Below are 26107 nucleotides of genomic sequence, written 5' to 3'. Positions count from 1 at the left end.
GAATCAAAATGCATTCTGCTATCATATATACCTAATTAATAAATAAATTAAAAAGTGGCTTTGGTTGATTTAAAAGGTGCTTAGCTCTTTAATTTTACCCCCTTTCCTTTTCCTTTTGAGAAGCTCCTGTGGAATTATTAACTGTATCATTCTATTTAATAAGAGAGTGGAGGTTGGCTTCAACCAGACAGAACTGATGATTTCCCATAGTTAAGATGGGGAACCCAAGGCAAATCAAAGGGCCTTAAACTCATGATTCTCTTTCCATGTTTAGGCTATTAGATCATAGTTTGCTATAAAGTTTTATTTTATTGAAGGCTTCTGATGGTAATATAAACCATAAGAGTGAAGTGGGTGGTTTAAAATGTCAGAGCTAAAAAATAGAATATCTTAATATGTGCAGCTGTAAGAATTTGCAGCATTTTAATGTTTGATCTTGAGTTTTTTTCTCAGTAGTTTGCATCTTTTAGTCACAAGCATTATGCCAACCATGAAAATAAGCACTAGTTTCCATGCCCAAAACCTTAAAGAAATGGTGAAATGTTTCTTTTGGTTCTGTTCCTTTTGATTGACCTCTGTGGAATTTCATTTGGAGACAGTCTGTCACTCCAAGGCTGATAAGGTGGTTTTTTAAGTCTATCATAGGAGACAAGCGAAGGTGGTCTAGAATGTTTGCCTAGGTAGTCTGGGATATTCATTGATAGAAACAGCAAAGGAAAAACAGGTTTGGAGGCAATATTTTATAGAGAAAAATGAAAAAGTGGCTTTGAAAATTGTGTACCAAACTGAGGTTATCCCAGAAACCCCAGAGGAGGAAGCCTGGTAGGACGCACTGTAGATGCCAGATAAGCTCAACCTACAGTCTGGTAGCTTAGGAGGCTGGAAAATGAGAGGAATTATTTTTGGATCCTGGGGGTTTTTATGAGTCCCTGAATGGAGGCTTGGAAGTCACCTTCTGAAGCAATCTCTTCTTATCAACTAATGTCTTTTCTGTCTTCTTTTGGAGTCACATTCATGTTTTTCCAGACTTTCGTGTGTAGTCATCCCACTTTATTTTATTTTAAAAAAAATTTTTGGTACTGGGTGTTAACCACTGAGCCACTTCCCCATCCCTTTTTAAAATTCTTTAATTTAGGGACAGGGTCTTGCTGAGTTGCTTACGGCTTTGCTGAGTTGCTGAGGCTGGCTTTAAACTCATGATCCTCCTGCCTCAGCCTCTGGAGCTTTGGGGATCATCAGCACGTGCCACCGTGCCCAGTGTCATCCCACTTTAAATGAGGGATGAGGAATGCTTGATTATGCCAACGTCATGGCCATGTTCCTTTTCCAGATGGTAAGGTCGGGGTTCTGTTCTAGAGAGTCCTGTTCAGCCTGACCCGGGCTCCCTCTCTGCCCTCTGGGCTGTCAGTCTCCAGCTGGGCATTCTGGAGCCCTTGTTCTTGTACAGGCCAGACCTGCTGCCGCCAGCAGCCTTTGCACTTGTGGTATCTTGTTCCTGAATGCTCTTCCCCATCCCTCTGTGGACGGCCTGCTCTCCCACTGCCTCATGGGGGTATCTGCTCATGCCACTTCCTCACAGGGCATTTTCTTGAACTAAACAGCAAACATTCCCTCATGTTTCACCCTTATCTTTCCACCCTGCTTTGCCTTCACGTCCCTCATTGCTGCCTGGCACTGTATTTTTGTTGTTGGTTTTAATATCCTGTCATGACAGTGTGCGCTCTGTCCTACCATCTAGGACTCTGCCTGGCTTGCATAGTAGTGGCCTAAGAATTACTGCTGAAAGAAAGAATGAGTATTTTATTGACAATTAAAAATAAATTCATTTAACTTGAAAAGGTGCTCAACATTTTTAGCCATTAGGGACTTGCAAATCAAACTTCACCGAGATTCCATCTTATCCCACTTAGGATGGCTAAATAAATAAATATCAATGAGAATGTGGGTGAAAAGAACCCTTATACAATGTTGATGAGAATGTGAATTCCCAGCCACCATACAAAAAGAGTATGGAGGTTTCTCAAAAAACTAAAGATAAAACTGTCATAGGATTCAGCTCTACCACTCCTGGCTATATACTCAAAGGAAATGAAGTTAGCACATAAAAGGGAGACCTTTGTGCCCATGTTTACTGTGGTATTATGCACAATAGCTAAGAAATGGAATTGGCCTAGGTGCCCATTGACAGATGAATGAATGAATAAAGAAAATGCTGTATATATGTATATACATACATACATACATACATACACACACACATTATGTGTTATTCAGCTGCAAAGAAGACTTAAATAATGTCATTGGCAGAAAAAATCGTTGTAGCTGGAAGTCATCATGTTAATCATAAGCCAAATATTCCATGTTTTCTCTCATATAGGGAAAAAAATGAAGAAAAGGGACTATTAAGGAAGGGAGAATAGTTGGTAGGATGGTTAGGATTAAAGAAGGATATGAGAATGTGCATGAATGGAAGTGTCACAGTCAACCCCATTAATTTGTAAATTAAAATGCAATAATTAGGGGCTGGGGATTGACTCAGTGGTGGAGCACTTGCCTAGCATATGTGAGACACTGGGTTCTATTCTCAATACCACATATTTAAATAAATAAATAAAGATATTGTGTCCATCTACAATTAAAAAAAATTTAAAAATGAATAAAATATAAAGATCCATCAACAAGTTAAAAAGAATTAGAAAAAAAACAGAGCTATGTTATTAAAAATGTAATAAGTATAACAGACAATTTAAATGAATGCATACACCATTTTTTATGAATGTCTGCTTTTGGGGAAATATTAAGGTAGGCCTCCTTTTAAAATGTAGAAAAGTCTTATTTATTTCTTAGTTAATTTTCCTTTTTACTTCCTCTAAGGGAAAAGTGAAGGCAGAGCTGGTCTTTCCTCTGACCAACCCAGAGGATTCCATTGGGTCCTGCTTACTGTGAGGTTAAAGGCAGCTTGGATTTGGAAAGGGGCAATCATGGCTCTCCATTGAAACCTGCTGGGAGATCATGAGTCTCTTAGAAGTTTGGGATCTTCTTCCTGTCGAATGGCATTGAAGCATAAATCGTTGGTGGATGCTTGCTATAAAGTTCTAAGCTAGAGATAGCAGTTGTACTTCCGAAACAAAACTCAGAATTTCACGGGTTCTCCTGCAACCTGCACTTAGGGCCCTAAAATTCATCAATTCCAGTGCCCTGCTTTCTATAAGAAATGACCTTTTGTTTTGTTTTGTTTTTAGTCAATGAGATGTAACATGAAATATTTTCTGTTGGATCAAATAGAGTACATTACTTTATCAAAGGAATTAATGTGGCTATCACTTTCTCTCTCCCATTGTTGTATACTAAAGAATTTGTGGGGTCTTTGTCTTAGGTTCCTGGGAGAGACCTTATAAACCCTTGAAATTTCCTAAGGGATAGAAATGGAACCACATACCTAAATTTTTGTGAAGGAGTGGTGGTGACTCACTCCTAGATGGTTTCAGGACGAGGACTGGCCATGCTGGAAAGACCAATCATATTACCATAGAGAGTTGGGGCTTTGAGCCATGTGTTATCAGCTTCTGTCTCCTAACCTACGAGGGAAAAGGGGCTGGAGATTGAGTTCAATCCATAGCTAATAATTTAATCAATCATGTGTACATAATGAAACCTCCTTAAAAATACTGGACCTCCAATCTTGCTTGAGCTCTCTGGTCGGTAAACTTATACTGATGTGTTGGGAGAGAGATGCATCCTGAAGATACAGAATGTTTGTGTTTAGGACTGTCCTAGACCTTACGCCATAATCTTTTCTTTGGTTCTGATTTGTGTCTTTTATAAGCAAATTACAATAAATATAGTTGTATTCTTGTGAGTCATTCTAGTGAAGTATGGAATTTGAGAGAGTTGTGGGAAGCCCCCACTTTGCAGCCAGTTGATTGGAAGTACAGATGGCTTGGTGACTTTTCACCTTGTTGCTAATAGTTCAAGTACAAGAGTCTTATAGAGTACTTTGCTTGCAATCTTGGATGTCCTCAATAGTGCTGGATTGTTGATGTCTGAATTGCATTACATCCTAGTACTCACCAAACACCATTAAGAGAGAGAAGGAAAAAAAAGAGGGAGAATTTGCTAAAAATTGACAGCTCAGTTGTAGTTATAACTAAGGTATTTGGGACACTGGGCTACTTTTTTCTGATTTCCTTTTAAGGATTTTCTTCTGGGATTGCTGTCTTCTGGGTATCACTACTGACCTTCGTATCCTCAGTTTCTCTGACTCCTTTGATACAGTCATTATTCTATTTTTTTTTTTTTGCAGAGTAGAGATTAGAAATTTATTAAAGAACAGAAGAAAAGACTTCTCCCGGAGGAAGAAGGGGACCCAGAAGGTGGAATCCCCAGTCATTATTCTAAATGAAGTCATAATGACACTTGCTGCCCCTTCATGGGTAGGTGAGGCTGTGATGCACTGAGCTCAAATCAACAGGAATTTTGCTTTTCCTCTGTGCTGTTATCTGCATTGGTGCCTGTGAACTGCGTTGTTTGGTACTTTAGATGCATTAAGTGATGATGATTTGCTTATTTAGTTCTGGTACTGGAGGGAATGCAGAAGGATAGCAACCAAAATGATTGAGGGCCAAAGGGATTTGCCTTAGAGAAAAACAGAGCAGAACCAGATGTTGTTATTTATTGGTTGAATGATCTAAGAAGACTATGGAAACCACTTACAAGCATTTGAGAATTATAATGATAGCAAGAGGTGGGGAAGAAGAAAGATGAACAGCAATAGAGGAAGACAGGAGAATGTGATGTGTACTAGTATTGGGCTGTGGAAATCCACTGGAAAGTTTTGGAGAAAATATCATTTCAGACCTGAGAAACATCATAAAGGAGATACAGTCAATTTTTCCTTTTCCCTTGTTTTTAGTTCTTCTGGGAAAAGAATGTGTGTTGTGTTATGCTGAGAAAACAACTTTTCTAGTAAGCTTGTCAATCCTACCCAACTTCCCAAAGCGATGAGATCTATGTCTTATTGTTCTGAGACTCTCCTGCCTTAAATTATTTGGATTACTTGGGGCTGATTTCCAGGTTCCATTTCAGATCTACTGGCTTAGAGTATCTTGAGAAGGAATCAGAAAATTAGCAGCATAATTAGTGCATAAGGTGATTAAGTGCATCATTCTTACTTGGCAATGGCCTTCAGCGATTAAGAAATTTGGAAACCACTGGGACTCCATGGGGGCCTATGTTTAGTGAAACTGAGATGCCACAGTTTCCCTGGCATAATATACAGAAATGAATCCAAAGGCTCACTGAGATAGCAATGTTGGGAAGCATTTATTATGTGCAGACCACATACACTCTTCTACCCCTCCATAATATTCCTGGAGAGAGCAGATGGCTTTGCCTTCATGGAGGCATTGAGAATGACATTATTTGGAGCACCTGCAGCTCTGGGATGTGCTCTGATGATTGCCTTGTGTAGGCTGAATGTGATATGTGTGGAGATGCTGCTCAGATGGGCTCTCTGGCATCAGTGGAGTGATGAGATCCTGGAATACCAGAGACCAATTGGGTGCAGTTTATATCATGAGGAACAGTGGGAATGCATTGGGCATCAGAAAGTTTTGACCTGAAGGCATCAAGGTGGTGAATCATGTTTTGTTCCTAGGAATGAAATAGATAGGCCTCTAAAATGTTGCTTGATCTATATGCTGCGGAAAATTGGTGCAAGACCAGGATCAGGCTCAAGTTGCCACAATGGAGATTTCTGACGTCTTAGCCAATTTCCAGACCTGTGCCAGCTTGTGAAGATGGAGCTGATTGATTGAAATGGAATTGGGATCTTTCTGAGGACTTCCTCCCCACCCCCCAGTATAAGTCTCTTTCTGGGATACAGCCTGTTGTGTGTGTGTGTGTGAGTGTGTGTGTGTGTGTGAGTGTGTGTGTGTGTGTGTGTGTGTGTGTCTGTCTGTCTGTCTAAACCAGAGACATTTTCAAAGCAGAGAATTAAAAAAGAGTGATGGAGTTTATGTCAAGCTCCTGGCTGTGAGATCCTATAGGCAGACAGCTCAGAGCCCTTCCCTTGCCTCCCCTTTGGTTCCAGATCCTGTGACCTTTCCTGGGAATGGATGTGGCCATGCTGGAAACCATCAACTCTGATTTCTGTGAGCTTATTGCCCCACCTTTCTGGGCAGTTTTACAAGAAGACAGAGAGAATTCAGATGGAGAAGGGTCGATTTGTGCTCATGTTTGCCAAACTATGGAAGGTTTGCAGACAGAGATGGTTATTAGGATTATTTCAGAAAAAAATATTTTATTTCCTACTGTTTGGCCTAGTTTTAAATTTAAAAAAAAAATGAAGGCTAGACCAAATAAAATGAGAGATTCTTAGGGTTGAAAGGAATGACGATCTTTTTAGCTTCTAACATTATATAAATTCATCTGTTCATTCAGTAAATTTTCATTTAGAATCTAGTGTGTGCTGAACTGGTTGGATATGTAAATGGAAAGAAATTAGCTTCTTACAATTAAAAAAATGCTCATAACTTTTGAGTAATACAGCTAGTGAATTTTAGGAAAGTGGTAAAATGCCATCACAGAGGCACCTTCAGGGTGAAGTGCAACCTGAGACACTGCTGTTGAGAATTTTTTCCAGGTGGACTGTCATCCTGCCTGTAACTTCTGTGTGGATGTTTCTGGTTATCAAAGTAGTCGATCTAGTTTAATTGTTATTACATTATTATTATTTTTTGGTGGTACTGGGGATTGAACCCAGGGGTGCTTTCCCACTGAAGACAGGGTCTAAGTTGCTGAGGCCAGATCCTCCTGCTGCCTCCTGAGCCAGTGGGATTACAGGTGTGTACTACCATGCCCCACTTGATATAGTTTAAATGCACAGATGTTTACTAGTTGAAGTGATAATTCTTTTTTTCAACTAAGTCATCTTAGTATTTTGTATACTAATGGTTGAAAACTCAAATCCTGAAAGGGTTGGCTGATGCGGTAATTGAGTGAATTGAGCCGGATGGGAGGTTATATTCTTTGACATATAGAATTTTGCATAGTAGGCATATGGGAATATCCTCCTCTTCCAGAAATATACTTTCTTCCACTTTTCTTCAGTCATTTTGACTGTCTTTTGATTTCCCATTTGTGATAGTAATATAGGCACAGGAAACATTGCACTCTCTTTTTACTAAAAGAAAAATTGTGTGTGTGTGTGTGTGCGTGTGTGTGTGTGTATGTGTGTGTGTGTGTGTGTGTGATGATAGATGAATGGCATCAGGTTAGGAATACAGTAGAAATTGGCAGAGACTATGGCAAATTGTGAACATTTGTCTTATTGAAATGGGCACCCAAATATTTCTGCATAGCCATATAACCCCAGAGTTGCCAGGTCCAATAACGTTTCAAGGTGAACAGGAAATTTATCCAAATAACCATCTGTTTTGTAAAATATTGGTAAATTTTAAAAAGAAAAAAGATATAAAGGTGAAACAAAACAATTTACTGGATAAATCTGGCTCTTAGACAGCCTGTTTACAATGTTATTGGATCTTACTTTCCCTTTGGGGAGATACTTAGAGTAAGTGCCTTGCTTCAGTATTTCATTTGCTCATCATGTTTATTCATACAAAAAATATATTGAGCTAAAACCACGAGTGTGTTAGACACTGGGGTCGAGCAATAAATATGACCAAGATCTCTTCCCCCCCCCAGAGAACTTGGTATCATTTCTCTGTCATCATCCTCAGGTTGAACACCCCCTTCCACAAACCTACCTTCCTGAGACCTCATTTCAGAGAGCTTCTCCCTCCTCTACTCCTAGAGCCCTCTTGTGAAGGTGCTCTAGGGCTAAGAAGCACTCTGGAGGTCTCCTGTTCCATGCTGGATTCCACCCACCTTGTCTCTCCTGTCCACAGGTAGAATATTACCTTCTCCAAAATCTTTGCACCTGGTAGTTTCTCCATTGCTAGAATTCTGTCACTATTACTTATCTGACTAACTGCCTCTCTTGCTCCTAGTATGTGGTCAACCATTTAAAAGCAAATGCCCTATCTTCTCTTTGTAACTCTGGGCCTTGAACTATTCCTGATGTCTAATAGGTGTTTGATAAGTCCTGTTGGAGTATATTGAAATGAAAAAGAGTTTGACTTGTACGTTTCCCGATTTTTTTTTTTTTTTTTTTTTTTTTTTTTTTTGCTGGGGATTGAACTCAGGGGCACTCAACCACTGAGCCACATCCCCAGCCCTATTTTGTATTTTATTTAGAGACAGGGTCTCACTGAGTTGTTTAGTGCCTTGCCATTGCTGAGGCTGGCTTTGAACTCTGGATCCTCCTGCCTTAGCCTCCAGAGCCGCTGGGATTACAGTGTTTGCTACCTTTCCCAGCAGTTTCCTGTCTTTTTGTTGATGTTTTGATCTGTTATGATACCCAAGATACACTGAGTCTCTAAGTTGAGGGGAACTAAAAACTCCTGGGCAGTACAGGTACACTATTTTAATCTGGATTGGCAGCATTTTGTTCTGTTTTACGTCCCCTCTTTACTCTTACCACTATTCAGTTTAATCCTATTAAAATTCATAATTTCACCCATTTAAACTCTGTGAATATCAATCAGTCTTCCAGCATATTAGCACTCCTTCCCCAATACAGGTATTTTTATAATCTTGATAAGGATACATATTAGTTTCACTTAAATCTTTGATAAAAATATTGGACAAAGCAGAGATAATATTGGAAAGCTGTGACATACAGAGGAGGTCTCAGTGCAAGGAGGCATTGATTTATTACTCACCACTCTTTGTGTTTGCTACAGATCCATCTTAGGCTATCTTCTGGGCAAGGAGATTGCAAGAGATTTTGATAAATGTCTTTTTAAAAATAAAGATGTGATGTATCTATCACTCTCCTGCTTCTATTAAATTATAAGGTTCATCAGTTAAGTCCTCTTTTTGTGAACCCCTGTTGGCTCCCAGAATCAGATCTTCTTTTTTTTCCATTCTTGCAAACGGGATATGTCCTAAAAATTTGCTAACATTTTGTCTCAAGGTAACTTGACTGAAGTTTGGAGAATTCATTCTTCATCACTTTAGACTTTTTAACAGATCTTGACATTTTTATAATTAGCATGGTGAGATGCATTTTTGCCCACACATGATCTTTGAATACTTTTTTGGTTATTTCCTCATGAAAATCCCTAGAAATGAGAATTTTTGTCAGAGTATACACTTTTTAAAGGCTTTCATGCAAACTGTCTGTCAGAGATCCAATTTGAATACCCAGAAAATGCTTGGGAGATGCTGTTTTCTCTCATCATCATTACTGATATGAATGAATTTTAAATGGATAGTTTAGTTGTTCTAGAATGTTCAGTGAGGAATCAGCCTCAGGAGGATGGACTTATAGCAACTGTGTCCAACTCTTTGAGAACCACACCTTGGTCTTACCTTCTTACATCTCCAGACTGAAGCTTTCTGATTTCTGGCAACTTTGTCACTACATGTGGGGTCCTCCTTCCTTGGAATGTGGTGCTGTTCTTGCTTTATTTGAACCTGCCTGTTTCCCTAGTTTACTGCCCATTCCTCTTCCCCTTGTTTGGATTATTTCCCATCATGCATCTGTAGAAAGGGTGCTGGTGTGTGCAGGCTCATGGATCTGCCTACACACAGCTGGGTCCAACCTTGCATCAATGCCCTTAGTTGAATCCCATATAACGGTCCATGTTTTCCAGGTTTGGTTTTGAATTATGGTTACTTTGTTAGGAGTGGGAGTGAAGGAAGAGTTGATTAGTAACTATGACATTTGGATTCATATGCCCAAATAAAGCTTGAGATGATTAAAATTCTGTAGGTGAAAGCTGTGCATGAATCAAGTCAAGTATTTAGAATATGCATATGTCATCTCTAGAGCTGACTTGTGCAGTCTGGGTGGTTTTGGCACAGAGGAGTTGTTTCTGTAAGAGAAGAACATCAAGGGCATGTGAAGAATGACCTAGGGTTACTTCTTTTGTAAGATGGACTGGAGACTAAGGGTGTGTATGTTCCTCTAAAACATCTAGACCCTGTCCAGTGCATTTTTTCCTATAATCCCATAGACTCAATCGTATGATCTGTTACTAAATTTAAAGCAACCTTCAGATGTCTCTGTTCTGCATTTCTGTCTCATGAAAGTATATATATATATATATATATATATATATATATATATATATATATATATATATATATTTTATGATGTGTAACAACTGACTTCCCTTCTCTATGTGGTTCTCTTCTTGTTTCTTTGTCATAGTCTTAATAATCAGATTCTGAGATCTGGGAATCTGCATTAAAAATATCTAGTATAGATTTCTGAAATATTATGGTTTTGCTCATGTTTTTTATTTCAGCTGCAGCTGGTAATAGTATGTAATGCCCCAAAGATCCCCTTGTGGGATAGTAATTAGATGATGCTGTCATATCTATAATATGGAAATGTGGCTCCTGGTGGCACCATAGGTGAGAGAACACATTCATGTCTGGTTTGTCTGAACCGTGGCCACAGTCACAGGCTCCTGGTTTCTATTCATCTGCAGTGACTGTGGCTCTGACCCACAGCACTGTGAACTTCATTTGAACACTTGGCCACTTTGGAGTAGCTGGCAGTGAGAACAAGACTATTATGAGAGGGGTTCATATCATCCACAGGGTGCAGGAAAAACAGGTTGAGTACCTGCTTTTGCTGCCTCAGCGTGGCCAAAGTTTCCTGAAGTGACATTGTATTATATATGCATTGATTTCTGCAGATAGGATAATTAATTTGGAGATAGTAAAAAAGTGGTTCATACTCAAATCTATCAAATAATGAAATGTTAGGAGTCATTTAAAAATAATTACTCAAATAGCATATCAGTATAAATGATAGAATCTGTCTGCTTTCTTTGTGCTTGTGTTGTGTTTGAAGTTAGCACAGGTTTTTATTTTTTAATTTATTTTTTTTTTACAGGCTAAACATATTTTTGACTGGCATGAACCCATTCTACTTTCACGCAGTAAATGTAATTTTACACTGCTTAGTGACCCTCGTGCTGATGTACACCTGTGATAAAACCGTCTTCAAGAATCGTGGACTTGCTTTTGTTACGGCATTACTTTTTGCTGTGCATCCTGTTCACACAGAGGCAGTGAGTATAATTGGAACTCAATGAAATAACAACCAAAACAAATGTATTTGTATGTATCAGCTTAACTGATCTTTTTTTTCTTCCTTTCAAAACCAGGTGAATTCAAAGCTCTACTGAAGTGTTTATCTTTATATAAAAATCATTCTGCTTGACCACTTTTCTTTTTAAATGTTCAAATTGACTTTTTTGTTCCTTGAGGATTTAACTGCTTTTAAAATAGCCACTATTATTAGTCCAAGTAATAGTACATGGTCAGTTCTTTTATTTGCAGAAAATTTAAATCCTAATGCATCTTTAAACAGCAAGGGACATGTTGAGATACTTGTCATGCTAAGTGATTATTCCTGCCCTTTATTTCTGTTTTACTTTTGCTCACTGTGCTTTGTATTTATAATATTTTTGAAGCAGAACTGTAAGAGCTGGAGGAGGACCAAAAACAGTTAGAGTGACATCCTTAATGTTAGAAAGAGACTTAGGAGGCTTACCAATTATTTTCCAAGTTATTTAATAAGAGATGTAGTTATTTTGTACTTGATGAAAACTCTTGTTTTGAAATTATTGATAGTTTAGATCTATGGCCCCTTTAAAATATTTACTTAATTATGCACTGAATGAGGTGGCATTGTTGAACTCCCTTGTTCTACATCTTAGTAACCATAGCTAGTTTATTTCATGTACATTGCTGGAAGCAGAGGATGTTTTTCCAAGAGTACATGGCCCCACAGTTTTTTAAAAAGAGTCTTTTGCAGAGCCTTAGCTGGCATGAAGACACTTTCCCAAAGTCGATCGTGTAAGAATACACCAACAGGGAAGATGGCACATTGGTTCTCTTTTCTTAACTTATTCTGTCACCTGCCCTTTTCTCATTTGGACAAAAATAAGAGCTGGGTGTAGGAGCATGTCTACAATGCCAGTGACTGGGGAGGCTGAGGCAGGAAGATTTCAAGTTCAAAGCCACCTTCCACAATTTAACGATTCCCTAAGCAACTTAGTGAGACCCTGTCTCAAAATAAAAAAATTTAAAAAGGGCTGGGGATGTGGCTCAATGGTTAAGCACCCTGAGTTTAATCCCTGGTACCAAAAAGGAAAACAAACAAACAAAAAAAACCTCTAAACCAGGAATACTGTCATACATCAGAATCTACCATGCCTGAGGCATACATACCCTTGAGTTTCCTTCTAAAGGAACAGGAGGCTTCCTTCAATTAATACATGATACATTGAGGAAAGAACTTGTGATCTCTTCCTGTCTTATGTGTTTAGTCAGCTTTTTCGCTGCTGCAACTAAAAGACCTGACATGAACAATTTTGGAAGAATAAAAATTTATTTATGGGTTCACAGTTTCAGAGGTCTCAATCCATAGACAGCAGGCTCCATTCCTAAGAGCTTGAGGTGAGGCAGAAGAATGTAGTGAAGGGAAGCAGGTCACATGATGATCAGAGAGCAGAGAGTGAGATCTCCACTTGCCAGAAACAAAAATATACCCCAAAGCCTCTCCCCCAACGCCCCACCTCCTCCAGCCACACCCCACCTGCTTTCAATTAATCCCATTAGGTGATTAATTCACTGGGTTAAGTCTCATCATTTCTCTAAACCTTGCATTGTCTCACACATGAGGGTTTTTTTAAAATTTTTTTTATTGGTTATTCAAAACATTACAAAGATTGCAGAATCACATTGGTTACACATCCACATTTTTACATAATGCCACAATAGTAACTGTTGTATTCTGCTACCTTTCCTATCCCCTACTATCCCCCCTCCCCTCCCCTCTCATCTTCTCTCTCTACCCCATCTACTGTAATTCATTTCTCTCCTTATTTTTTTGCCATTCCCCTCACAACCTCTTATATGTAATTTTGTATAACAATTAGGGTCTCCCTCCATTTCCATGCAATTTCCCTTTTCTCTCCCTTTCCCTCCCACCTCATGACTCTATTTAATGTTTTTTTGTTTTTTTTTAAGAGAGAGTGAGAGAGAAAGAGAGAGAGAGAGAGAATTTTTTTTTTTAATATTTATTATTTTTCAGTTCTCGGCGGACACAACATCCTTGTTGGTATGTGGTGCTGAGGATCGAACCTGGGCCGCACGCATGCCAGGCGAGCGCGCTACCGCTTGAGCCACATCCCCAGCCCTCTATTTAATGTTAATCTTTTCCTCCTGCTCTTCCTCCCTGCTCTGTTCTTGGTTTCTCTCATTATATCAAAGAAGACATTTGGCATTTGTTTTTTAGGGATTGGCTAGCTTCTAAATATATATATATATATATTTAGAAGCCTATAAGAGTCAAACCCAGTGGGCCTCACACATATTAGGCAAGTGCTCTACCACTGAGCTACAATCTCAGCCCACACATGAGCTTTTGGGGGACACCTCACATCCAAACCAAATGTGTATTTCTATGAAGTATAAAATATGGTATTAGAAGTATGGATTGGTGGCTCCTGTTGATATTCTAAGTTCAGAAGTTCAATAATTGTAGAGATGCACAGTTGTATGTTTATTTGAACTGACCTAAGAAATATGATTTGACTAATTGGTTTGATACTGAGAATTGATTTGGGCAATCAGGTTGTATGATGGCTATTTTCCACAAACAGAATTCTAAACCTTTAAGCCCAAGGTTTTGATAAACTTGTATGTGTGTATACGCGTATACACACATACACACACACACACACACACACACACACACACACACACACTGATAAAAATCATCATATAAAAAATGACATTGTTTAGGTAATTTTCCCTACTCTGAGTACAGTAGATTGGACAAGATGCTTGTAAGTAAAAGAATGTGAGGTATAAGTAATGGTCCTTTGGTAACTCTTGGTAGAGAATTTTTGCTTTACTTCTACAAAACTCTGAAAGTAAATGGCTGTAATGCCATTTAACTCTAATGATGGATGTGTTTAAATTCTTTGCTTTTGACCAAATTAGAGGAGGACCTGGCTGATTTGTCAGCTGGTAGATCATTAAAAAATTGTGTAAGATGATAGATCACTTTGTGATAAGTGCTGGTAACTTCAGAGTTCCAAGAATTAAGTCATTGCTATAACACGGATACTTCATTCTCATTTATGTAGATATCTATATAAAGGTGATAGGAGGAATAGAATTAGTGCTTCATGCTGTCTCATTGTTCTAAACAAAAGGTAATAAGATTCAGCCACAGATAGCTAAACACATAATTGAAACTTGCTGCACTTATCAAAATATAAGCTTTTACATTTAATAATTATCATGTTTACTATTTTAATTGTGATAAATTGAACAATTATGAATTAATAATATTGGGTACAGTAATACAGAGTTAAAATTTTAACCTATAGAGGCTTTTGGCCACATGAAATTTAAAAAAATCAATTCAATTATGGGTTGGGGGACACAGCTCAGTGGTGAAGTGCTGGCCTAGAATGCACAAGGTCCTGGGCCTGAGTTCAATCCCTAGCACTGCAAAAAAAATTTTTTTTTAAAATTAAATATGAATTTTTATTACAGAGAGATAAGATAATAAAATATTTTTAAGCATAAGTGTGTAATACATTAAAAATATTGAGGGGGACATAAAATAGAAGTATAAGTTCAAGGAGACAGGGTGTCAAATGTCTACTATTCAAAGAAGAGCCTATATGTGTTCCTGTAAAGGGCAGAGGAAGCCCTTTGAGCTGCTTTCGTGTCCATTTCCACTGGGTACATTTAGAGTAGTAATACGACCTTATTTTAGAACGCCAGCATGACAGACTTTAGATACAAACTTAATGAGATGAGAGAGATACCTGAATTTTAATGTTCTTTTTGGTCCTAACATGAAGAAAAATAATCAAAGATTGCCAAACCTAGCCATATAAAATATACAATGCTGGGTCAGTGTTGTGTTTTAATCTAAGACCACAGATCAATATTTTGTTTCTGACAAATAGTTTTTAAAGTACAGCTGAAAATCTATACTTAAAGTGTCTTGAAGTCAATTATCACAGGAAAGATCAAACAAGTAGGGTAACTGCAGATGTAATTCAATGGTTTCAGAGGGAAAGCAGAAAGCATGGGCCACTTGGGACAGTGTGAACATGAGCTGATAGTGTTTAGGCTGGATTTGAAGCAAACAGGCAAATCCTATTAGCAAAATGACCTTTAAGCAAGGGTTTCAACGGGCTTTTGTGCTAATAAAGAATAGAATCCATAGTAATACAATTAAAGGTGCAAAGGAGTCAAGAGGTGGACATGTTAGGGAAGACATTTACTTTTGCAAGAAGATGAGGGAGATATAGAGAAGAAGGGAAAAAATTTGACCTACAAAACAATTTGTACTGCAAAGTAAAATAGAGACTGCTATTTCATTATAGATTTTATGGAAATAGAAAGATGTACTTGATAGAAGATATAGTGATAAATTATTTAAAACTATTTAAAACAATAGAAGACTTTGTTGTGGTGGGGGAAGGGAATTACTGGGAAGTTTCTCCCTTTTGTTAAAAAAGAAAAAAGTGAGACCAGACCATAAGTTATCTTGAACAGGATGGGGAATTTAAAATTTTGGGATAGGATTTAGTTTAAACACATTGATATGCTCATATATAAACATGCTGACATAATTAAAGGCTTCCTTTATTCATTGTGAGATCATCAAATAACTAATGAGCATGTGCTTGGTGTAGGGCTGCCTTCTCTATGCTGGGGGAATAAGTGAATGGACAGCAGGGACTCCATCCACAGGTTGATGGTCACCAAGCTCATAGGAAAGCAAAGAAAAATAGGCACATAAATAGATACAAGACAAAGCAACATATTGTAATAACACAAGAACCCTAGAGGAAAGAAGTATTATTTCCAATAGAAATATATAGGGACAAATTCATTTCTTTACTCACTCTTTCAACAAACATTGGAGTGCCTATAATACACTGCCTATTGAATAGACACTCTGCTGGAGAATTGCAAAAAAAAAGGAAAAAAAAATAGAGGCAGAGGCAAACTAACTTCACTTTAGTCCGTGAGATTCTTGGAAATGTTTCCTGACATTGTATTTCTTGGGAAATAACAATGTTTTTCTGAATCCCGAATCATAAGAAAAATCAACAGAGAAATTGGGAAAATTACAATTATCTTCTGAGAAAACCCCATCATCACAGAGACTTTACTGGTTTGAAGGAATGCACTTACATTAATTGGAAGCAAGAGGAGAAAAAGCTGATACATGGAGTTCCAAGGTCAAGGCCATTTCCAGAATGGGCCAGGAGGACTTGGGAGAAAGTTAGTTATGTTCTGATTAGATCAGGCTGGCATGTAGCTGTTACCACATGCTAAGTATATGTTCCTGGCCCTGTCTGATGCTAATGGAACTCAGTCTTACAAATAAAATAAACATTAATAACTCTATAAAATAGCATACTTTATAAAAATCATGTGAGTGGTGTTCAAAAAATACCAAGTTTTGAGAGCAAGTTAAGTCTTAGTTAGCAATTCCCACACACGATTCTATTACTCTTGCTAGGAGATCTGTATTTTACATTATAGTTTGAGCATCCCTAATCCCAAATTCCCAGTTCCAAAATGTTCCAACTCTGACACTTTTTGAGTGCTAATATGATGCTGCAAGTGGAAAATTCCACACCAGACCTCATGAGGTAGGTCACAGTCAAAACACAGGTGCACTAAAAATATTGCATTAAATTACCTTTAGGTTGCATGCATAAAAAGTATATGGAAACATAGATGAATTTTGTGTTTAGGGTTCCATCCCTAAGATATCTCATTATGTTATGAAGATATTCCAAAATCTGAAAAAAATTCGAACTCTAAAACTCTTAGGGTTTCAAGCATTTCAGATGAGGGATACTAAGCCTGTTTTGAATTCTATGCACTGATGCTTTCCCAGTGGGTGAACATTTGTTAAAGGTTACATTTTCCAGGTTTCAGCTACCCTCTTGGTGGTATAGACCTTCAACTTGGGGCCAGAATACATGCTGTTTTTTTGCCTATGTTTTTCAGTTGCCAAAAATTGATCAGTTGCTGTCAATTGGTATGCACAATATGTCAGTAGGTACAGTATACTAATTGTCTAGTTAGTATATTTGTACATATTTTAACGATATATTAGACTGCCTAATAAAATTAGATTAAGATATCATATATGTGCAACTTAAAGTGAAAAGACAATTTCCACAATTCGTACAGGCAAACCTTTGTGAAGAGTTCCACTCCCTTTCTCTGAAGGGAAAAGAAGGAAGGGCACTGGTGTTCATCAGCTGGCAATTTCCATGTGTCATTAGTGACAACAATATGTGAGGTGGGGTTGTGATATTCATATAAAGATAACCCCAAATCTCAGAAATTGAACATAACAAAATCAAGTCTCAATCAGATGACAAAAGCCATCTGTGCTGCTGGTGGATGGGCCACTCCCTGCTGTGCCATCGCTTCTCCCTGTGACCACAAATTGTGCTCTAGTGATGAGGATCTTCAGGGGTCTGCATCCCAAGAAATTATTTTCTGCTCTTGTTGATGGATTCTTCAACACACCGTGGGCCTCAGGTGCTCTCCTGATTTGGGTGATGTTGTTTTTGGTGCCCGAAATGTCACCTTTTCTCATTTCCCTAATGAACTGCTCATCTAGCTCTTTGGGGACCTTTTCTTAGAAGCACTAAAAAATTTAAAAATCTGTATCCCATTTTTTTCTTCACAGTGTTATTTCTTGGACTTTAAAATATGAAGAGAAATACACACATCTTGTGAGGCAGAATAATACGAGTCATCTGCTTCTCACTCCACTTCCATTCCAGTCCCCCTTTGAAGTAACACATTTTTTTAATTGGTTGTTCAAAACATTACAAAGCTCATGACATATCATCTTTCATACACTTGATTCAAGTGGGTTATGAACTCCCATTTTTTACCCCAAATACAAGTTGCAGAATCACATCGGTTACACATCCACATTTTTACATAATACCATATTAATGACTGTTGTATTCTGCTACCTTTCCTATCCTCTACTATTCCCCCTCCCCTTCCCTCTGAAGTAACACATTTTTTGAAATAACTTTAAACTTAATACACAGAGTGACTATATTTTTATCCAGACTCACTAATTTTTAATGTTTTTCCACATTTGTTTTATCACTCTTCCTCTCTTTCTCCCTCTCTATAAAAATATTGTTTTTTGAAACATTTGGAAGGAGTTGCATAATTTATACCCCTTTGCATGTTAATAATTTAGTTGTATATTTTCTAAAACTCAGAGTATTGGTCATAATTTCTCTGTAGTCTCTTTTATTTTGGAGCAATTACTAATCTTCAGTCTTTCTGTAATATAATTGATAGATTGCAGTATGATTCAGAATTTAGGTTAAAGTGTCTGTATTATAAAATGTTTTAAATATATTAAATTGTAATATATAAATGTTATTATAAAATTATAATAAAAATATGCATATTATGTTTTATAATTTGTAACATGATTAAAATTAATAAATGTAAAAAAGCATTATAAATATATAACATATTATATGTAAATACATAATACATAATGTATAAATATTTAAAATGTATGAAATTTAATGTATTGCAAATATGTAATATATGCATGCATATATATAATACACTTATATGTGTATACTTATATACATATATATGTTTACTTATGTATGCATATTATATATGCAATATTATGACAATAGATTATAAAAAGTTGTAATTAGGAATCATGATGTAATATAAACCAGAATAAATTAAAAGGTAATAAAAGTTTAGTGTTATAAAATATTAATATAAAATTTTATATAGATTTTATATATTACTATATATGATATATTATTAATTATCATATTTAATAGCATATTTATATTTGTGTTTTTATAGAATGATGCTGTGAGTTTGCTTTTTTCATGATTATATTCAGGTTATATATTCTTGGCTAGAATATATAATGTGTAAATGAGGCATCCTTCTGAGGGTGGTGATTTTGATTGCCTAGTGAATGTGTAATGCAATGTAACACATTATCTCCATTATGTAATTAATTCTTTTTATTTTTGTAGAGAAGTAGTCAGTGGGGAAGACGTTGAAGTCATGATAATATCTCTCATTTTAGGAAACTTTACTGCTCTAGATTTAGCATCTATTTTCAAAAATCTTTAAAATTTGTTTTTAGGTAAATATGAAAGTAGAGTATATTTTGACATATAGAATACACATGGAATATAACTTCCCATTCTGTGGTTGTACATGATGTGGATTTTTTCACATACGAACACAGGAAATATGCCAATTCATTCTACTCTTTCCTATTCCCCTCCACTCCCTTCCTTTTATTCCCCTCTGTCTAATCCAGTAGCTCAGTGGTAGAGCATTTGACTGCATCTATTGTTTTTTTTGTTTTTGTATTTTGTGATAGTAGGGATCCAATCCAGGCTAGTGCACATGCTTTGCAAGCACTCTACCACTGAACTACACCCTGCCCTATTGATATTTTTGGTATTTATGCTCTATCTAGCCTTTTCTTTTTGGTAGCAAAAATGTTATTTTCACTTCCCTTATTTCCCCCACATTCATTAGCTTTGCAGTGAAACCAGAGCTCTCCTTGTTTCCCATCCATTTGCTTGCTCTGTGTAGGCGTGCACTTCTATATGTATCCATTCTTTCATCATTTGTATATCAAACAAATGGACTCACAGGTTTCTGTTTTCTGTGTTTATAATAAATCATGGTCCTTACTTATTTTGATATTCAAATTGTCTCAGGTTTGGTCAGTGGGAGCCCCTTGTTGCTGGCTTCTGTGACCTTTTGATTTTAATTTTTTGGGTCCTTTTTTACTGCTATGAAAATATGATAGAAATTTTCTTGATTCTTTCCACCCTCATCTCAGTAATCAGCCCTTTTTCCAGGGAGCCAATGTTCTCTTGAGTGGGGACTGACTTTTGGGTGTGCCAGGAAGTTACTTTGCTACATTTTAGCCAGTGCCGTGGCAGATCTTAGAAATATGCACACTTGTGAGCACACGTGTACACACACACACACACACACACACACACACAGAGATATACACACAGACTTGCATATGCATATACACACAATTGCATGAGCATATACTCTGATGGAATGATTGTTAATTCAAACTTATTCCCTTTCTTGTCCAAAATATTGATTCCTCAGCTTACTTTTTCCTTCTATTCTATAAATATATAAATATCCTCTGCTTCATTACCACTGTGGTGTCCAAAGATTAGCAATGTCACACACTCCATTACTGCTCAAAAGAATATTTATTTTGTTTTTATGGTACTAGGGATTGAACCCAGGCCTTGTATGTGCTAGGCAAGTGCTCTATCCCTGAACAACACCCCAGCCCTCTTTTTAAGATTTAAAAAAAAATAATAATACATAAATAAGCTTTGATGCTATAAATTGATCCTCTTTACAAGAGAAGTTAAAAATAAAGTTAAGCGTGAAAATCTTGCCACTTCTTTTTCTCCTTCTGTAAGCTTATTGTTAATTCTTACTGATCAGAGGTAGTTAGTCATGTCAGAATTTGAAGAATAATATGTATTCTATTTTATTATACTATACTATTTTGTTACATTGTATTATTGATCTACAAACAAAGACATTTCTGTGAGATTTTTCTGACAGAATTTTCTGAGTTTTTGAATTTTTCATTGTGTTAAACTTCATAGGTGGCTGGGATTGTTGGCAGAGCTGACGTGTTAGCGTGTCTCCTGTTCCTGTTGGCCTTCCTCTCCTACAATAGGTATGTATGGCTCAGCAAGCCCTCCTCTGTGATTACAGCCATGCTGTGTGTGTAGAGGGAGCATCTGCTTGGAGAGAAGGGAGGCTTCAGGGTGGTGCTGTGCTCATGAGCTCCAGGGATAAGAACTCTCTTTTTACCCAATACTGGGCTGTTGTTTCTTCTAGCCCCATGCTGAACCATATCCTATCATTTTTAAAAGAGTACTTTCCCCCCAGTTCTAGAAATCCGAGCTCTTGCTTCTTGATTCCTTTACTGGTAGTTTCTCCTGAGAATGGAATTTGGAATCTTAGCTCTGAGCCAAAATATACTGGGCACAGTGTTCTATTCTATTTGTCTATGATTTGCTTAATTTCTCCTTTTCATTTTGGTCCTGATTGTTTCTTCTCTTTATCATCCTCACCAAAGTAGCTCAAAGCTTAAAATAACAAGGCTAAGCAGAAAGTAGTGTTTTTCAACTAGTTGTACAATTTATAATCCTTTCTTTGAAATACAGACATTCTTTGCTTTTGGAAAACAAAAAGCAATAAAATAATTTTCTGTTGAATTGTGCCTTTACTCTCCAAACCATGAGATTCTTACTTGATTTGTGACATGTCTGCATAGGGCAGGAGTTGAAAAGAGAATGTGGAAAAGGGTCGAGTGCTCAGAGAAAGCGGGTGGGTTAGTCATGTTATCTTGCTCGGTGGAGAGAGGCCTGGTTAAGGATTTGTGAACTGTGAACTTTTGATCAGTTCATTGACCTGTGATCTTTCGGAGTCCAGTGACTGAGGAACACTGTTCTAACCCAGTGGTTCTTAATTAGGAGTGATTTCTTTTCATTCCCCAACCACCATTCCCCCACTCCCTCCAGGAACATTTGGCACTATCTGGAGACAGTTTTGCTTGTCACAACCCAAGAAGTGCTTCTGGCACCTAGGGGTAGATGCCAAGAATGCTGTTAAATAAACATCCTACAATGCACAGGACAGGCCCTGCAGCAAAGAATTATCTGGTTGAAAAATGCCAAAGGTGTTGAGACAGAAGAACCCTATTATAAACCAATTTAGACCTTGGATCAAGAATGAAATGAATGAAGAATGAAATGAATTAGCTTTTTTTTTTTTTTTAAGGGCGGAGCATTTTTTTAGTGCAATTTCCATCTCCAGGTTCTGGCTTTGCATTCGCAATCGTATGAACAGTATAATGAAATCTTAAAAAGCCCAAATTTAACAATGAATTGTTTCCTGTTTACTCGGGTGTTAGACAGGAATTACTCACTTTAATTTAAACTTGTTTCTAGGGATTTTTGTGTGTGTTTGATACATTTGGGAAAAATGATTGATTAGCCCTGCAGCCTGTCCATATTGGTGTGATAATGAGTCTTATAGGCTGGATGTGCATGCCCTGCTTACCTTTAGAAATTTGAGCTGTAGACAGAAAATGCATAGAAAAATGCACAATTACTGTAAATTCTGCATAAATCTTATGTAATTATTCAAAGATGCAATAAGAAGAAGAAGATACCACAAGAAATTTTAGCCTTTACTTTAAAAGAATAGGATCCCAGGGTTGACAACTGTCCAAGAGAACAATGCTATTTCTTGGGGTCAATTGTATTTTGTAAGGTGCAAAGAAAGACTTTATACCACTACAGAATTTTTGAAAATTTCTATTGGAGATTTAACTGAGAAAAAATAACTTCATCTAACACATGTGGCTCATGGAAAGTAAATTTAAAATATTAATTAGCATAAAGAAAATTAAAATGTGAAGAATATTTGTTTTTCCTTTTCAGAGAAAAAAGCTACTATATTTTGATATAATTAATTGTCTACTGATTGCTTTGTGTATAGAACACCTAAAAACACTTGACTCATAATAATGTGATGATAAACACTTGACATGTAATAAGTCATTTCTTCAATGCCCCCAGTAATACTAGACTCCTATTTCACACATAAGGGAACCAAAGCACAGGGGGCAAAGTAACTTGCTCTCTCACTTCTTTGTTAACTGCAGAGCTGTGATTTGAGCCACAGACCATGGCTCCAGAGCTCATTCAGGTTGTGCAGTAACCTGTATTATTCATCTACACTGTATTCACTTAATGTCTTCTTTTCTCTCTAACTATAGCTCTATGATGACATTTTAAATGACTTTTGAAAGTTCACTTACGACATACCATATTTTATCATCATTTAAATTCATATTTACATACTATTGCCTGCCATATTTTATCCTAATTTATATGTACCATAATTTAAGTACCAAATTGAGTACCATTAACTTTTTTTCATCTTAGTAATTTTAATTCCATGATGAATACTCTGGAAGAAATCTTGACTCACTTAATTGCTTAGGATGCAAAGAAATTGACTACCTTTTATCTTTTAAGGTAATATTTCTTAGTGACCCACATTTCTTAATTTAAAATAACATCCAACCTGTTTTCCAGGAGTCTGGATCAGTGTTGTGCTGGGGAATGTTTCCCTCTCACGGCTTCTCCCTTCTTCTTGCTGCTCAGTTTGTTTCTGGGGACCTGTGCAATGCTGGTGAAAGAGACGGGAATCACCGTGTTTGGAGTGTGCTTGGTTTATGACCTCTTCTCCCTCTCCCACAACCATACATGACGTAAGTCATTTTAAACTTCTGACATTAGACTGCTGCCTAGAGAGAAAATGACTAAAAAATGATGGTTTCCCAGTTCCGTTTAAAAATATATAAGTACTTTGTCTCACCTTAGACCATAATACAATAAACATGACTTACTTCATAAAGATAAATGCATTGTATCTGTTTAGCCTCTTCACAGTTTTATAAAGTTCAATAAAGACTATGCAATTTTGGGTGACCCCAAATTTGGAATTGAAAAGTATCTTTGTTAACTGCAAGTTCAGACTGCTGGGTTGTTTTTGCTGCATCCTATGGAGAAAAGCTTGATTCACACAGGGAGGTTGCAAATGCTAATAGTTTTGACAGCTTGCTTTGAATCTCTGAATTCAAATGAGTATTATCCATGGAAGAGTACTGCTCACTTGGAGCCTGTTTTCTCTCTCTAGTAGTGACAGTACTTAAGAGTTTTAGTAAGTGCCTCTTAAAATTCCATGAAGAGCGAGTTGAAACCATATAGGAATACTTAGTATCATTTTCCAGTCAAAGAACAAGCTTACCTAGTAACCCATTTTCATTTAAAAACTTTAAGGCAAATTCATTTTATTCAGTGGTTTGTAGATAATAAGAATCATTAAGGCATATTAAAACTTCAAGTACATACCATAATTTTCTTCCTCTATCAAATCTATAATTACCAACCTTACTAATTTTACACATAAACCCTAGTTTTCAGTAATCATAAGTCCCTTATTTTTGAACTTTTAAAAATGTGGCTAATTTATTCTTTTGCCTTGTCAAATGCAGAATTTTTTAAAAAGTCCTGTTTCTTTGTGCCATTCCCTATCTCTTTATACTTCTTAAGATGAAGATATGAGCAATGCTATTGAGTGGCATTGGGTTGGGGTGAGTCATTTAATTCTGATCACCTTTCTGCCTGGGAAACTTGGAGATAATTTAAATACAGTCTCACTCTCTGTTAGCTCTCTGCAATCTCAGACATATAAAAGGAAGGAACCCAGTGATCACTTTGTCCAAGCTCCCACCAAGAAAACTGGGAGCCGCAGGCCCTGCTTGACTTAGGCAAGGATGCCTTTCCTCTACCTTTATAGCTCATGGGAGTAATCTCTGTTGCCCTCCCCACATTTTGGAGAACAATCTACAGATCCCTCTTGCTTCCCACTTCTTGCATCACCTCATCTTTGTCTCCAAACTTCTTCCTGCTTTGCCTCACTGACAACATAGGGCTGTAACAACTAATCACAGATGCACCTTCTCTTGTAGGCCAGTCCAGAGCTGTTTGAATGCCCTCACTAAAGCCCTGTCTCCTCTGGTCTTGGGATTCTTCCACCCTCTGTTGACTGCCTTCCTTTCTCTCTCCCTCCTGTCATTGTTGAACCAAGCTTTTCTCAAAAAGGATAATTGTCTCTTTTCTTTCTTTAGTAATCTGCCCTCATCATACTAACTTGCTTGAGGTTCCATGGAAGGAGTAACACTGATGACACAGTTTCGATTTGTGTACACAGCACATTTTTTAGGAACTTTTAGTCCTCAAACCCAGCAGCACTATGTAATTGGAGGAATTTATTCTTTCCTTCATGCTTTTGTCCACCCATTCAACCCATACCTTATTCTGTGCCTGAACAGGATACGGGAGCATTTGACAAGGAGACTTGGCCCTGGGTAGTTCCCGTGCCTTGAGTGCTGACTGGGCACTAGGCTCTGTGCCACACCATTTGTTCTCAGCGACTGTGGTCTTCATTTCACAGAGGAAAAAGCAGGCTCAGAAAGCACCTCCCCACAGCTACTCAACCCAAGTGCAACCAGGATTGGACCCACATCTGATGCGTGGCCCTAGAGCCATGAAATGATCTCTGAGCACCACTGCCCCTGTGGAAAGAGCACAGGACAGGGATTTAGGAGACTGCAGGATGTCCCTGCCCACGCACCATGAGATTCTTGACACCAGCTCAGAGGTTCTGAGCATTTGGAGGGTCATGAATCTGAGAATTTCATGAGGTTGTAAGAAGGCACACATGCACTGAGTTACACAGAACTTTAGGAGTCTGCCCCCTAGTTACTCTTTATATGCTCATTTAGAATAAGCATCTTGGTGCTAGGTGGTCTTTCCTTGTGTAATCCAGCAGCAGAAGGATTCATAGAAGTAAATATTGGAAGCACTTTCCTTTCAGAAGAGTAATCTATTCCTAAACCTTGGTTTGGACTACACGAATGGAGTAGGATTTCTTTTATTTGACATCACCTTTAGGAGGAAACATGTAAAGGAAAAGTTCAACTCATGAAAGTTAGCTTTTCTTTTCTTTTTTTTTTTTAAAGTGAGGGTGTAATTTCTAACATGTAGAAAATGACATTCTCTGACCTTAGTTCCTACCCTCTTTCTGCAAAGATAAACATAATTCTGAATTTGGTACTTTTTATTTCTAGGACATTATTTCTTATGTATACACAGTGAATATCAAGTCATAGTATTTTGAAACTTTTCATGAATGTTATCACTTTTGTTTTTCATTTAGCATTAGGCTTTTTAGATACATCAGTGTTGATGTCTATAGCTATATTTTATTCATTTTTACTGCTCTATAATGTTTAACT

At 37.3% G+C, this 26107-nt stretch overlaps 1 protein-coding gene across 1 annotated transcript in view; it reads left to right on the top strand.

The window, feature by feature from the left end:
• LOC120888329 (protein O-mannosyl-transferase TMTC1-like) overlaps positions 1 to 26107 on the top strand; it is a 113245-nt gene that overhangs the window by 5593 nt on the left and 81545 nt on the right. Inside the window, exons 2-4 of the mRNA XM_078014968.1 lie at positions 10976 to 11153; positions 20832 to 20905; positions 23340 to 23506. Coding sequence (XP_077871094.1) covers positions 10976 to 11153; positions 20832 to 20905; positions 23340 to 23506 — 419 coding nt within the window. The remainder of the gene's footprint in view (positions 1 to 10975; positions 11154 to 20831; positions 20906 to 23339; positions 23507 to 26107) is intronic.

Source organism: Ictidomys tridecemlineatus, chromosome 6 (genome assembly GCF_052094955.1).
Source record: "Ictidomys tridecemlineatus isolate mIctTri1 chromosome 6, mIctTri1.hap1, whole genome shotgun sequence".
NCBI classification, from domain to species: Eukaryota; Metazoa; Chordata; class Mammalia; order Rodentia; family Sciuridae; genus Ictidomys; species Ictidomys tridecemlineatus.
The sequence above is the reverse complement of the archived record's forward strand: the minus strand, read 5'-3'. Positions and strand labels throughout refer to the sequence as shown.